The sequence below is a fragment of the Podarcis bocagei genome, assembly GCF_964188305.1.
Source record: "Podarcis bocagei genome assembly, chromosome: 8".
NCBI classification, from domain to species: Eukaryota; Metazoa; Chordata; class Lepidosauria; order Squamata; family Lacertidae; genus Podarcis; species Podarcis bocagei.
In genome coordinates, this window is record NC_138133.1 from 70,530,450 (window position 1) to 70,545,132 (window position 14,683).

At 44.4% G+C, this 14,683-nt stretch overlaps 1 protein-coding gene across 25 annotated transcripts in view; it reads left to right on the forward strand.

Annotated features, from left to right (window-relative positions):
• Positions 1-14,683, forward strand: part of RIMS2 (regulating synaptic membrane exocytosis 2) — a 349,417-nt gene that overhangs the window by 324,865 nt on the left and 9,869 nt on the right. For 24 of the 25 annotated variants that reach the window (XM_081204271.1, XM_081204281.1, XM_081204282.1 and 21 more), the window contains one exon: positions 14,229-14,370. In XM_081204271.1, coding sequence (XP_081060397.1) covers positions 14,229-14,370 — 142 coding nt within the window. Of the gene's footprint in view, positions 1-6,109; positions 6,285-14,228; positions 14,371-14,683 lie in introns of those variants that run through there. The other variant, XM_081204280.1, reaches the window with a different exon arrangement.

Genomic DNA, 14,683 nt, shown 5'->3' on the forward strand with positions numbered 1-14,683 from the left:
AAGAAAACAGCAACACCTCACACTCCAACCATCCGCCAGCTGGGGACCCAAGCAGCAGCCCAACACTACTGCACACCACAGGGCCTGGGGCAAGGGGAAGGGAGACGGACCCACAAATGTGGAGGGAGGATGAGCTGCCATCTAGCTGCGGGATGGCTAGAGGGCATTTAATGGCTCCATGGTACAGAAGGAGGATGCTTCATGGCCCAAATATCACCCTGGCTATGTAGCTGTGGGCAGCTGTCCTGTGTGGCTCCTAGCCATGGTGAGGAGGTTGCTGACCATCTCCTCACGCCCTGGAGCCCCTGCTCACTTGACTTGTTGTCCAAGGGCAGCTGTCACACCACCACCACATTCTGTAGCATGTTATACGCCAGCAACACCTGTGACATCCTCTTGGGGGAGTGCATACCTCCCCGCCCCTGGTGTGAAGAAGGTAGCAAATGAGATTTCAGACGTGTTTGATAGTGGTGCGTGCCGAGTGGTGTACTTGGTTGTGATAAGGAGTCATGAGGAAGGACCCCAGTGTGTAGCCATACTGTGCTGTTGTTGAGTGTGGCTGTGTGATTGGTGGCGTGGGCATGCCTAGCACATGTGATATGCTGTGTGTACTGATTGGCTGCTGGAGTATTGCTAGGGGACATTGTGGGCTCTCTATCCCATTTGTTTACATTCCTAGGCTGTTGACTGCACACCACTTTCTTTTTTCTTTTTCTTTGCATTTTTCCATTACATACATTCATTTCTTTCTCTGTGGTATTTTAGTTTTTCTTATCATCTCTTTTAAACATCTAATACAGTAGTATCTATTACAACATCTCTAGTCATGTCCAATCATTTAATTTTGCTGCATCGCCTCAGTTTGTATCCCCCCCTTTTTCTGTACACATCCTTTCTCCCTTTTCTACTGTTCATAAACCTATCCCCACTTGTATGTTTAACATTATTCTCCTCTTTTTAAAAATACATTTCTAGTAATTCCCACTCACTTCATATTATTTTCTTGTCCGTATTCCTTATTGTAGCCATCATATTGACTAATTCTATAAATTCTATTAGTTTGAACAGCTGCTGATCTTGTCGGGACTGCCCTTTCTTTCCAAATTTTCGCATGTTATCCTTGCCACTGCTGTTGCATAGGGAAATATTTTTTGTTTTGTTTGTGAGTTCTTGTCCTATTACAGCGAGCAGGAAGGCTTCTGGGTTTTTTGGGAGGGGGCATTCGCCTGCACACCACTTTCTTTGATCTCAGTGTGACCTTGCAGTTCATACACATCCGCTAAAGGTGCCAGGGAACTCTTCCCTGCGTGCCAACAGGTGGGCACTGGCTCTCTGCAATTTGGTTGCTTATTTCCAATCAGCTGGCGTTTCCCCCTCTCTGGGTCTCCTGAATTAGCTCTGAATCTGGTGTCTCTTGTTCCAGTTTAATTTGAACCAGCCTAATGCTGGCTTTCTGTGTGTAGGATGATTCAGTAAATCATAAGAGCCAGTGTGGTGTAGTGGTTAAGAGCAGTAGGCTTGTAATCTGGTGAACCGGGTTCGCGTCTCCGCTCCTCCACTTGCAGCTGCTGGGTGACCTTGGGCTAGTCACACTTCTTTGAAGTCTCTCAGCCCCACTCACCTCACAGAGTGTTTGTTGTGGGGGAGGAAGGGAAAGGAGAACGTTAGCCACTTTGAGACTCCTTCGGGTAGTGATAAAGCGGGATATCAAATCCAAACTCTTCATCGTGTACAACCATTGGCTGGCTGCCTTCCAGGAACTAAGCCTTTCTGTTGCATATTCCCTTGCTTGTACCTGTCTCTTCCTAGTCATCCACCCCACTGACTGCCAGTGAGTCTCATAACTTGCACTGTAGGCTCTTTCCCGGAATGGAGCCAGACCACGCAAATAGCTTGAAAGTCATAAACTCCAGGCTCAGTTAATTTTAAGATAAGAGTTCTTTAGAAAAGGTCCTTTTAAAAAAAGAAAAAACTAAGCCTGACAGTTATTTAATGCTAATCTCTGCAGCTGAGAGTGTTTGGTGAAGAGCAAATAACTCTTCTAGAGTACCCATGGTGTTCAAAACCAATACATTGGTAGGATCAATTATTGGAAAAACTATCAGTATATGTATATGTATATGTAAGCACTAGCTAAGTGCAGAAAAATCTTCCACCCAAAACATCTTGAATAAGATAGTAATTGAGCCACTAAAGTACATTCCTGTATATGGGTGATCAACTCCTGACGCACCCTAGTGGAACCCTTTGAAATGTAGGACTTGAGTGAACTTTCTCAGGGGCTCCTATTTTGATTCTTGAAACAGCTTGAAGGGAATAAGCAACAGACACGAGTGTTTGGGTTATGCATTCTGATATTTACTTTTGTATCTGCCTAGATGAGATTATTGTTCTCCATCCAAATGTGTTGGCTGAAACTTTATGGTCAACTCTTATGGTAACTGGTGATCCATTATCTGACAAACTTGGCATAAGCCGGCGACTTGGCTCCGTTTATGCTAGACATTTCCCCAGTATTGTGATGTCTCACTCACTTACAAGCCACATGACACAGTCACCAACCCATAATGTGCCTTCAATTCTAGTATTATTCAGATGGCTTCTGATTCCCGCCCCTGCCCCCCCCCACCCTCGTTTACTGTTCTTACAGTTTTTACAGTGTGGATGGATCAATCTGAATGCTTTCAGCCTGCTGAGCTGCTTTGGCAAACTTTCTGCCCTCACTTTTAATTAGGGTATCACTTTGTGTGCAGGAAATAGGTGATTGTCCTGACCTTCACCAATCAGTCTAGGTGGTCAGCTCTTTTTTAATTTAGGCAGTATTTTTTCATGTCAGAGGCATTATGTCTCTGAATACCCATTGCTGAGAATCACAGGTTAGCAAAGTGCCATGGCACTCATGTCCTGCCTGCCTGCCTGCCTGCTTTCCACAAGCATTTGGTAGGCCACAGTGAGAACAGAATGCTGGACTAGATGAGCCGTTGGCCCTGATCCAGAGGCTCACACAGAGTCATTCTCAGCAACCCTTAACAAACAGCAGTGCCCAGAATTGTTGGAGGGAAAGAAAATGCTTTAAAGGTACAGAAATCTGTTTGGTGCATAAAGTACCCAAATCATCCATGCTCGTGACGAGGGGGGGGGGAATCGAATGTCACCCATAAGTAGGGCACATTGAGTATTGTAATTCAAGAATGCCACATAAAAAAATGAAACTAGTAACTAAAGGTGATGAGACAACCTTGTTTGCACTCAATACTGTGTAATGCAGAAGTTTTAGTTAGATAACCTACTTACATTAGTCAATGTACTTTGCAGAGATTTTTAGTCTGAACAAAGAGGTTGAGAATGCTAATGAATGTTGGATTTTGTTTAAAGCCAAAAGAGATGATAAAAAAGTAAAAATAGACAAAGTTCAAATGAATGTTTTCATTTACAAAAATGTTAGCACCTTTTGTTCTCACAACAAATGAAAGAGGTGGGAAAAGGGTGTATATTTAGTTGGTACTAAGTGTTCTTTGAATAAGCCCAGTATGCATTTTATAGGTCAGGATTGTTCCATTTGTTTGTACTTTTATATTGTCTACCAACCTAAATAATTACCAGCCAGTTGCCAACCTCACTTTTGGGAGCAAGGTTCTTGAGCGGTTGGTCACTGACCAGATCCAGGCGGAGGAGACTGATTTTCTAGAGCCATTTCAGCTGGGGTTTTGGCCTGGCTTTGGCACAGAAACTGCCCTGGTCGCCTTATATGATGACCTCTGGAGGGAAAGAGGCAGAGGCAATGTGTGCCTGTTAATCTTCCTTGACCTCTCAGTGTCTTTGAATAGCACTAACCATTGTATCTTCCTTGACATTTGGGGGTGGGCTTTGCAGTGGTTCCGGTCCTACTTGAATGGTCATCTCCAGTGGGTGATACTTGGGGAGTGTTTCTGTGTCCCTGTTAATCCTCCTTGACCTCTTGGCAGCTTTCAACAACATTGACCTCTCTTGGCTATCTGAGTTGGGGGTGGATGGCACTGCTTTGTAGTGGTTCCAGTCCTACTTGGATGGCTGTCTTCAGCGGGTGATGCTTGGGTGTTTTTGGCACCATGGGGCCTTCAGTGTGGGGTCCCTCAAGGCTCAGTTCTATCCCCCATGTTGTTTAAACTCTATCAGGGACGCGGACTTATAAAAAATATTGGGGGGGCCCGGGAAAGCTCATGAATAATAAATAAGCTCATGAATATGCAAATAAAGTGGCGCCGCCTCCTCGTGAGCGAATAGGGGAGAGCGTGCTGCGCCTATTAATCAGCTCCGGAACAGCTGATATGCGGGAAACGTGGGGCTAGCCGGAGAAGAGAGGGCTGGCTGGGTGGTGTGGCCGGTCGGGATTCCCCTGTTCTCGCGGGGGCTGAAACCGCCAGGAGGAAGGAAATCCCCCCCGGCAGTGCCTTGGCAGTGGCGGTGGTGCTGCGAAGCAGCGAGGCAGGAGCCCCCACCCCCGGGGATTCCCTAATCTCGCGGGGGACGGCCGGGGCTCTCCGACTAGGGCGCGCGGCTGGCTGGCTGGCTGGCGAGGGAGCAGGTGGGGAGGAGGCGGGGGACGGCGGCGGCGCTCTGCTGGAAGGGCGCCCGAGATTATTGGGGGGGCTGAGCCCCCCAAAAAAATTTTTTGAGGGGGCTCGAGCCCCCTCAGGCCCCATGGAGTCGGCGCCTATGAACTCTATATGAAGCTACTGAGTGACCTGGAGTTTGGGAATGTGTTGTCAGCAGTATGCTGATGACACACAGCTCTATTTCTCCTTTGCATCTCCAGGCATGGCAGTGGATGTGCTAGACCAGTGTCTTGCCTCAGTAGTGGACTGGATGAGAGCCAACAAATTGAGGCTCAATCCAGATAAGACAGAGGCACTGTTATGGGGTGGTGCCCTAGACCTAGACTCGCTTTTAAGGAGCAGGTACGTAGCTTGCATAGTTGGACAGAGATCATCCAACAGTTGTGCAGCATGCTGCACCACCTCCACATCTCTACAATTGGCACAGAGGCTAGGGTTTGTTTGGCACCTATATGATGAACACCTGGATATGCAGATCATAAGAGGCTAAGCAACACACACACACACACACACACACACACACACACACACACACACACACACACCCTGCTAACCTTCCATGCTTGGGAGCCTTAAAGGACAGGCAGGGGAAGTTTGGCCAGCACTGCCTGAAGCCCCCTTCCCTTCAGCACCTTTGGGCAGCACCACCCAAGTAGCTACTGTCCCTCAGGAAAGGTCAGTGGAGGTGTTAGGCACTGGTGCACGTGGGGGAGAGGGGCGTCCTTGCAGTGATGCCCAATCCAGCATGTTTCCCACTAGCTCTTCTATTTTAAGGTGCTACTTTAAGGAGCTCACGAAAGGCTGATGTGGGAGCGCAGCTTGAAAGTTCTTAGCATCCCAAACCCATCACACTCCTTACCAGCCCTTTCTTTGGGAACAGCCGGTGATGTGGGAGTGGCGTACGCCTGGCAGATTCAGTTTTTGGCTTGGGCACCATGGCCAGCCCCAAATGGTACCCCCTGATTTAACCCAATAACAAGCGGAGCCTGCAAGAGAAACAAGAAGTTTGCCTCCCTTCTTGTGCTGCATGATTCGTTTTTGTCCGCCTGTGATCGTTCTCCCTTGACTCGCTGCGATCCCCCGGGGGGGGGGGGAGTCAATATTTATTACAGCCATCTGGGGACGAAGCACGCGAATTGCACATGTCGCTGCTTTTGGCACCCCCCTCCCCCTTTCTAATGTTTGCAGTCCTGCCAGGCCTGGTGGGATGGCAGCCCTGAGCGGCGGCTGCCAGGGCAGCCATTCGAGGGAGAGGGCGGCGGGCTGGCCGCTGATTGGCCTCGCCGCCCACGGAGGCTGCGCCCTCCGCCCCCGCCCGCTCTCCACAAACCGGAGTCCCCTGGGCTGCCGCCGAGGGAAGGCGGGAAAGGCGGTCGCTGGTCTGCTTGCCCTTGCGGAGCCCCAGCGGCCTTGGCTCACGTGCCGCCCCGCAGAGCCCCCGAGGAGCACCTGCTGCTGCGGCGGCGGCCGCCTAGACGCCTCGCCGCCCGTCCCGCGCCAAGAGCAGCAGGGCCGAGGCTGGCGGCGGGATGGGCAGGCAGAGCGCGGGCGCGCCGGGGCGCAGCATGCTGCGCTCGCCGAGCCGGAGCAGCCTCTCCGCCTCCTTCGAGGCGCTCGCCGTTTACTTCCCCTGCATGAACTCCCTGGAGGAGGAGGAAGAGGAAGAGGAGGTGAAGAAAGGCGGCGGAGGTGAGGCGCGCGCGCGAAAAGCAGGCGGCCGGGGGGGGGGCCGCCCACTGCAGCAACCGGTGGGCTGCTTGGCGCGGGACGGTCTCTGCAGCAGCGCCCAGAAACTGAGAAAGTGGCTCGCCAACAAGCCACGCAAAGTCTGAGTTTGACGGTACCCGAGTGGATGCTCCAATTGCCCTTGTCCTAAGCGCGGCAGTAAGATTGTGTCCTTGCCATTAAACGGAGACTCTTGAATGCGTTTGTGCTGCTGCGTATTTAACTTGGCAAAGGTGCCATAATAATTCAGGGTGTCAATTCCTGTATGCGAAAGAGATCCCTTTTACCGTTTTCCCAACTAAACGCGCCGAAGTTTGGTTTTTGAAGGACTTGGGGTATTGGACACATTGCACAACACTCCTAATCAAAGTTAGCCACTTTAAAGTTCCATTCATTTCATTGTAAGATATTTTAGGTGTGTTTTGGAAATCCATTGGTAGAACTGGCTTTAAAAGAAGCCCTTTGGTTGTCGCTGAAAGTGTGACTCTGAAATGATGTGATTTGGTAGTCATTAATGTGACAATTTAATTTGCGCTTACAATACTATTATTTTCTCCTGGTTCATACACTGAGATAGAAGTCTTGTTTTTACACAAAGAAGCGATTCCATGGTTCCTACCTCCACTGTCAGGAGGCAGAATGCCACTGAATGCCAGTTGCTAGGAATCCTAAGTGGGGAGAATGCTTGCTTCCTGTTGAGTTTCTGGTTAAGATGAGAGTTGAACTAGTTAACTTCCCATCTCAGGTTCTTCACAGTGTGATCCTGTCCACATCTACTCAAGAAGTTAAACACCATTAAGTTCTATGGGACTTATTCCTGGGTAGGATTGCAGCCATAGCCACTACACCAGCTACATAGCCAGCACCATTCTAAATATATGTATTGCTTCATTCACCAGGCTCTGTATATTTATCACACAACTCTGGAGATAATTTTGCTGTGGTTTGCCTGTTTGCTTATCTGGGTATGAAAAAGAACCCATCCAGGAGCCCTGACAGGTTGTGGATTTGTTCAGCTCACTTCAGTCCCTGATTCACCCTTCAGACATGCTCACAAATCAGAGGTGGAAATGATTTCAGGGCTCCTGGTTCAGGGTAACAAACTTTGTAAACCTTGTAAACAAAGCCTTACTAATGAATTGCAGGGTTTTCATTTATTAAACTTTAGCCACGTTAATCTTCTGCTTCCATCAAATAGTATAGAATAGCATAGCATACCATAACTATCTTTAGAAATAAGTGTACTTAAGACCAGTGATTAATCGCTTGCTTTAGGTTTAATTACCTTGAAATTTTCATGTGGCTGACAGTATTATCAAATAGGGGCTATCATTTCTATTGGACAGATCTCACCTTCTCATGGGAAAAGATGTTCCATGATACTTCTCACTGAGTGCACTGTGAATATCTGCTCTGCACTAAGCATACAGATAAAGTGAAATAAAATACTGTATAAATGTACTTGCGCTTCTTGAAGTTCTACAGCAGCCTTCATCACCTAGTGCCCTCTAAATGTTTTAGACTACAACACTCATGAGATCCAGCTCCAGCACCAACTCTGACCTGTGTCCAGGGTTTGTACAGTGAAAATGTGGATGGAGTTCCTGAACCTTTTAAAAGTTGTATGGAAGAAGGAGTTTCAGCAAGTCTTGTTTCTGGTGTGTTGTGTATGCAGCACTGCTGACATTGAATATTTGCCCCCACAGTTTAATCTACGTACTATCTGATAATAAATCAAGTAGGAGGCCGGCTCCTTCCAGAGTTGTTGCACTGGCCTCATTTGCAAAATTAAATCCCATTGGATCCTTACTCTTAGGTAAGAAAATGTAGGAGGGTAGCTGTGCTTGCTATTGGTGGCCCAGTATTTGTTCAAAAGCAGAGTTTTCCACTGATACTTTGTGGATGCATTTGTCTAGGTTGGTCATCTGGACTGGTAAAATCTGTGGATAACATTTTCTTTCATTGGCAGTTGGTGTTTTATGGATTTGACTGTGTGACCTCTTTGAATTGATTGGCTTGCTTAGCATCATGCAGAAATTTCTCACAAAAGGTCAAGGCCATTTCTTCTAATGTATCCATGAGCCATATTTTGTCCTGCAGTTCTAGAACCAGTGTCATCCTCTGTTTTCACTGCTCTATTGTACAATCAAGGACAATAGTTCTGTTCTGCTGTTTGGTTTGGACAGGGGTGAAGGAGACAGTAATCCAAATGTGGTTATAAGGCAAATGATGTCTTCAAAATCTGAAGCTGCTATTGCAGCCTTACCAAAATACACGGGTCAGAATATTAATAAATGGTATTTCTGCCGAAAGATGATGCAGGTACGCTTGCATAAGCTTGAATATGTAGAACCACCTCTTCCAGCAACAACATGGCCTGTGTTGTGTGCACATACTGATCTTCACATGAATGCAAATTTGATCACATTTTAAATGCCTCTCCCATATTAAAATTGTAGTCCCGCAAGAGCTTCACATTCAAACATGGTGCATGTGTGTGTCTAAATGAGGACTTTTCTCTCCAATATGGCAGAGATAATTTTTTTTATCTGGAAGACAGTAGAGAAGCGAAACCTGAATTCTGTAGTGGTACAGAACCATTTTATTTTTTACAATATTTGGATCTATCCTGAGTTACATGTGCCATAGACAGAACGACTACTTCAACTGTGATAATTGCTTTTGAAATTCTTTTTTCCTGATTTTTCTTCTTTTATCTTTTCTTTACAGTTTTTTGCATCAGAGCAAAAACTAAAAAGGATTATCCCTGTCATTCATTTGCCCATTTCCCAACAGATGTTACCTCTTGCAACTGCTCACCCCCCCCCCGTCACAAGGTGCTTTTTCAGCACCTTTCAGGCCAACTTTGCGTTACTTTTCAAATTGCTGATTCAAATTGCAAGTATCTAAGTGAGTTTTAGTGCTTGCTGCTCCATAATCTGCCTGTATATAGTTCAGTTCTTTCGTGCACATTACTATATCTGGATGTTTTTACCCTTTTCTCTCATTTACTGAAATGGACTTCAAATGCTGATGGACTGAAGTGCCCAGAAGGTCTTTAACTACATTAAAACACACACACACACACACACACACACACACACACGTCCTATATGGACACTTTATTTTAGTTGATGTGTGAGAAATAGAAGCTAAGTTTGGACAGCAGGTGAGAACATCCTGTCATTTCTTAAGAGCCATCTGTAAAAATAGGCCTAAAAATGGGGTCAGCTGTGTACAATCTGTGTTCCATACAGCCATCTCATCTGAGGTCAAAATTTATCATATTAAATTTTAACAAAGGCTACCAAACTATTTTAGTATATTTAGTACATTGTTTTTAAAATGTCTCACACATTTGTCAATGTTTGCCTACACAGTAGGGGGTTTGAACATATAAACAGATTGTAAACCTGCATAGCTTCCATATGTATAGGCTGTGTCTAGCTGCACCAGTACACACACACACAAAACACACACACTTTTCAGGTTTATACATTTCACTACTAATTTCACATTCATTTTAACATTTCAAAACTTGACTCCCTTCCCCCTCTTTCTGCTGTTCCTTAAATTTATTTTTAGTATCTTCTGCATATCCACATTAACTTAATTTGCTCGTATACATGAATAAGCTTCTGTACAGTTTGGGTAGTTCTGTCCCTATAATTCTGGGTTTTGTTTTGTTTTTTACAAACGTTATTTTAAACATCCTTTTCAATTCATTATATATCATTTCCCAGTAAGCTTTAACCTTACTGCAAGACCACCACATATGATAAAAAGAACCTTCTTTCTCTTTACATTTCCAACACTTATTTGATTTAGATTTAGACATTTTTGCCAGTTTACTCGGTGTTAAATGCAATTTTCTCTTAGACCATAACATGCTGTAAATTTTATATCCTTATTCCACAATCGTTCCCATTCTTCTATGTCTATATTATGACCGATATCTAGTGCCCAATGTATCATTGAGGATTTTACTTGTTCATCCTTTGTCTCCCATTCCAATAATATTTTATACATTTTAGATAGCACTTTCACATCACATTCCAACAGGTCTCTCTCCAGTTGTGATATTTCCCCCCAAACCCTTGTATCCTATCTTTCTTAAATACTTCATTCAAATGATGATATTGTTTCTATGTTGTTAATTTCCCTAATAATTCCTTAAATTCTTTTAATTTATACTCTCCTCCCTCTTGTTTTAATAAATTTCTGTAAGTTTTCCACCCTTACAGTAAGGTTGGAAGGGTAGCTGCACCAATCCAGATATGAAGATGCAGTTCAGTGAGACATATCTGCATGCAGATGGCCATTCACAAGCACATACAGCTATTGAAATCCTACCCATTTTCTATCTATGTCTCAATCCATTTAGGAATTCGAAACTCCAGGTGCTAGTAGTAGATGCCCACCTGGTCACCCATGACACTTGATTCCACAGTGGCTACCTCTGGATTAGGGCCACTTTGTGTGGTAGTTTCTTGCATCCATGAGAGCACCAGTGGGTGTCACAATCAATATTTGTAGCTAATACATGGTGTCCTTCAAAATGAAAACAAAAAAGCTACATAACTTTCAGAACCCAATTTTTTTAAAAAATAATAATGGAGCCCTGTGATATTTAGCATTCACACTTTATGGAAATGTTTTCTGCCCATGGGACTACAGAATTGCTACTGAAATTAATGCACAGGCAGCATAAAACAGGAGAATAATGATACAGCAGTAGTTATTTATTTAGAGTTGCTTAATATTTACCAGCCGTTGTTAATTAACTCCTGGGTGGGGTATTTTATTGGGGGGGGGATGTGTGATAATGCTTGACAACATCTGCATCCCTAACCTTCCCTTGGAATGAATATAAATTAAATGTACTTGCATGTTTACTCCAAAGCATGACAGCTTGTATTATAATAATGATTAAATCATGTGAAGATGACCTTAAATAATTTTGCATATCAAATCTAAAGCAGTTGTTTGTGGTGAATACTATTCCATATGAGACCTCTTTATGTATGTAGCTTTGGTTCCAAATTAGAACAAGGTTGTCTAGAGCTTCCCATTGATCCCCTGGAAGAATAGCATAGAAGTAAGCCTAACTTTGCTTAGTGGGACTTTCTCTGAAGTATGTGTGTACAGATGTGCAGCCTTGATCTGTTCCTGCTGCAAGTGTCGCATTAAGAGTTGACTCTCACAACTGACCTGCATGAGGCTAGCAGGGGTTTTTTCTGCTATGATTACAGGTCAGCTGAACTATTTATACTTTTCTGTGGCCTTTGTGCAGACATACATACAGCAATGTTCTGAGATGCTCCAACCCCCAGAGCACATATGCTCTAGGCAGGGGCGAGGAACCATCACCCTCAGCCAGCATGGCAAATGATCAGAGATGATGTAACTTGCAGTCCGACAACATCTGGAGGCCATGAGTTCCCCGTCCCCAGGGCCAGACCCAGGCTCTTTTGCATCCAGGTCAAGGCTAGCTACTTGCATCCTTCCCCGCTCCCCAATTGCTAATTTTGATTTTAAAAAGAAGTCTTGTAGAAAAAAATTGAAAAGCACAAAACTTGAAACCGCTAATTTAATTGCAATAATAAGTAATACAACAGTCTCTGATATCTTTCTCAAATACAAAGAAAACCATTTAGCACACAAATCATTTTTGTGCGTTGTTATGTAAAAAATGTAAGTCTCTTAAAAGTTTCGATATCAGGCGCATCAAAATCTCACGTTGCCTGCCTTTTCATTTGCAGGTTTTGTCACCAATTCTGTCAGGTCCAGTGCTGATGCTTGGGCATGTTCAATTCATATAGTTGCCAAGCCAACTAATCTCTTTTGCAACATTGTTGAGTACAGGCAGTGGCGACCATTTTGCGCACGTCTAGTTGATGTGCGACCGCCAACGTGCGGTCCTTTTGGATCCAGAAGAGGGCAGAGCAGACTTATGTGCACTGCACACGGGAGCCAGGCATGAAACTCCTGCACAAAATGGTCACCACCTGTATATGTAAGCTATCTCACACCACTTGCCACTGATACTGGAAGTGTGAGGAGGATCCTTAGAGCAACAGAAACATCAGGCACATTATCCAGGAGTTTTTGCTTGTAGTATGAAGAGAAATACTCCTTGTGGTGGCATAGACTTTGGAAGTCTTTGAGCTATTGCTGTAAGTTCACAGCACAGATGTTCAGCGTCAATATCTTTGTTTCCATTATGCAGCAATGGTTTTTCCAAATTCTTGCAGGCCTTATATGCATCTTCAGGAATAGGAAGTAGAAAGCCAAATAGGGAATTATATTGTTGTAGCTGCTGGAATCTCTCTTCAACAGGTTGTATGGCCATGTCTAAGACCAGGGCTGCCAACTTGAACAACACATAAGCCCTGTCCCACATAATCAATCACATGACACGGTGCATGCACACTATTTGAATGGCAATGCCCATCAACTGGGGGCTGGCCCTCTCAAATATTTTATTTGGGGTGCCGAAGGGACCTCAGTCCCTAAGAGTTGGTTCCTATGTCTAAGACAGCATAGTAGAAACCTACTTTGAATTTCTGCTTTGGATCTTATGGGCCTCATAAGGGTCATTGGAAGGATAAATTGCAGTGGAAGAGAAACATGAGCACATAACTGGTTTGAAACTTAGCACTTTTGTAGACCTCATCAGGCAGATCTTGTATACCAAGTTGCTTGCAGATCAGGTGTGTCAAGTTCTTGAAGTTGTTGTTGGTTGACTCCAAATGGCTACTTGCATGAGTAGAAGAGGCATTTCCACTCACACAAAAGGGGGTCCTATTTCTTCATCAGTAGATCTCCAGCTACAGTCATGGCACATTTCATATCATTCTCTGTTCCTCATAGTGGCAGAAGGGGACACGAGGCAAGAAAGCTCAATATCATGGTTTGAATGTCATTTATTGTCCCTACAGTAAAGCCCACTGGCATTTTTCTGTTATTTTAGGATTTATTATTATTATTATTACTAAGTCAATAACATTGTGCTTGCTGTACTGTAAGGTAGCCTCTGCCAACCAGCTGCAGGTGTCTTCCAGGTGCTGGTGCAGCTGTGTGGCTGATGCTCATGGGAGTTGTAGTCCAGAACATCTGGAGATCACCAGGTTGACAGAGGTTGCGCTGAATTTAAAGCATATGAACATAATAGGCTGAAACCAAGCAGACACAGTTACTGTTCCACCCACTGCCAGCTTTAGCCCTCAACAGATTACCCCAAGGGTATTCGGTGCTCAACAGAAAAAGCTTCCCCATACCTGCTATATGGAATATATTTAAAACATTCTTCACCATACTAAGACAACAATAATGAAACAAATTGACTGTAAAGTCTTTTGAGCTTTGGTCATGCTGATTTTAGAAGACATGGAGGAGAAAGCATACAAATACAAATGAATTCAAGTAACAACTGACATGTTTACATACACATCCTACTTCAATTTTTTTGGGAGGGTTAGCTTCAAATGGTTAGTTAAGATTTGAGCTCAATGGGTCTGTCTTCTTAGTATACATGTACAAAACTGAGCTGTGCATTGGTTAAATAGAAGTAAAATACAATGGTTATTATAATGGCTGCCATGATAATTTTTGGTTTTGACAATGCTGTTTCGGTGCAATTTTTGGAGGGAAATGGTCACTAAGCGAAGTTATTTTCATGCATACAGTATACATCTGGTTAACTGTAGAAGTTTGATATGTTTCAAGATCAGCCTTTCATGTTCCCTCTCATTGTTCCCATAAAAAGCATTTAAGTTATAGAACCACTATATTTTAAGCATTTGTGATGTAATTCAGTTGCACAATAGGGATTATGTCGTTCTCTTCCAGGTATTCTGTTTCTTGTAGAGATGCGATACCACTAAGCATTTCATTATATTTCTTTAGAAGCAGGTGGCAAAAAGTTAAAGAGCACAGTCCAGAGAAGCACAGAAACTGGGTTGGCTGTGGAGATGAGAAACTGGATGACACGTCAAGCCAGCCGGGAATCCACAGACGGCAGCATGAACAGTTACAGCTCAGAGGGGAAGTAAGTCCGAGACGTTTGTTATAAAGTTCCGATCTTTGGAAAGAAACCAAGCGTCACTGATTCCTTTTTCTACTGCAGATTGTTTGTCATGCTGGGCAATCCCCAATTTATGCAGGGGTTGCATTCCTGCCCCCCCACGTCAGTGGAGAATGTGTAAACCCTCCCCATTACACACACACACACACACACACACACACACACACCCTTTTCTGGTCATTTCCAGGTTGCGGCGATGTGCATGATCACATGTGCATTGAACAAGTGTAAAATGGCCATTGCTTGTAGTGTGCCCTCCTCTCTTATAGGGGAATCC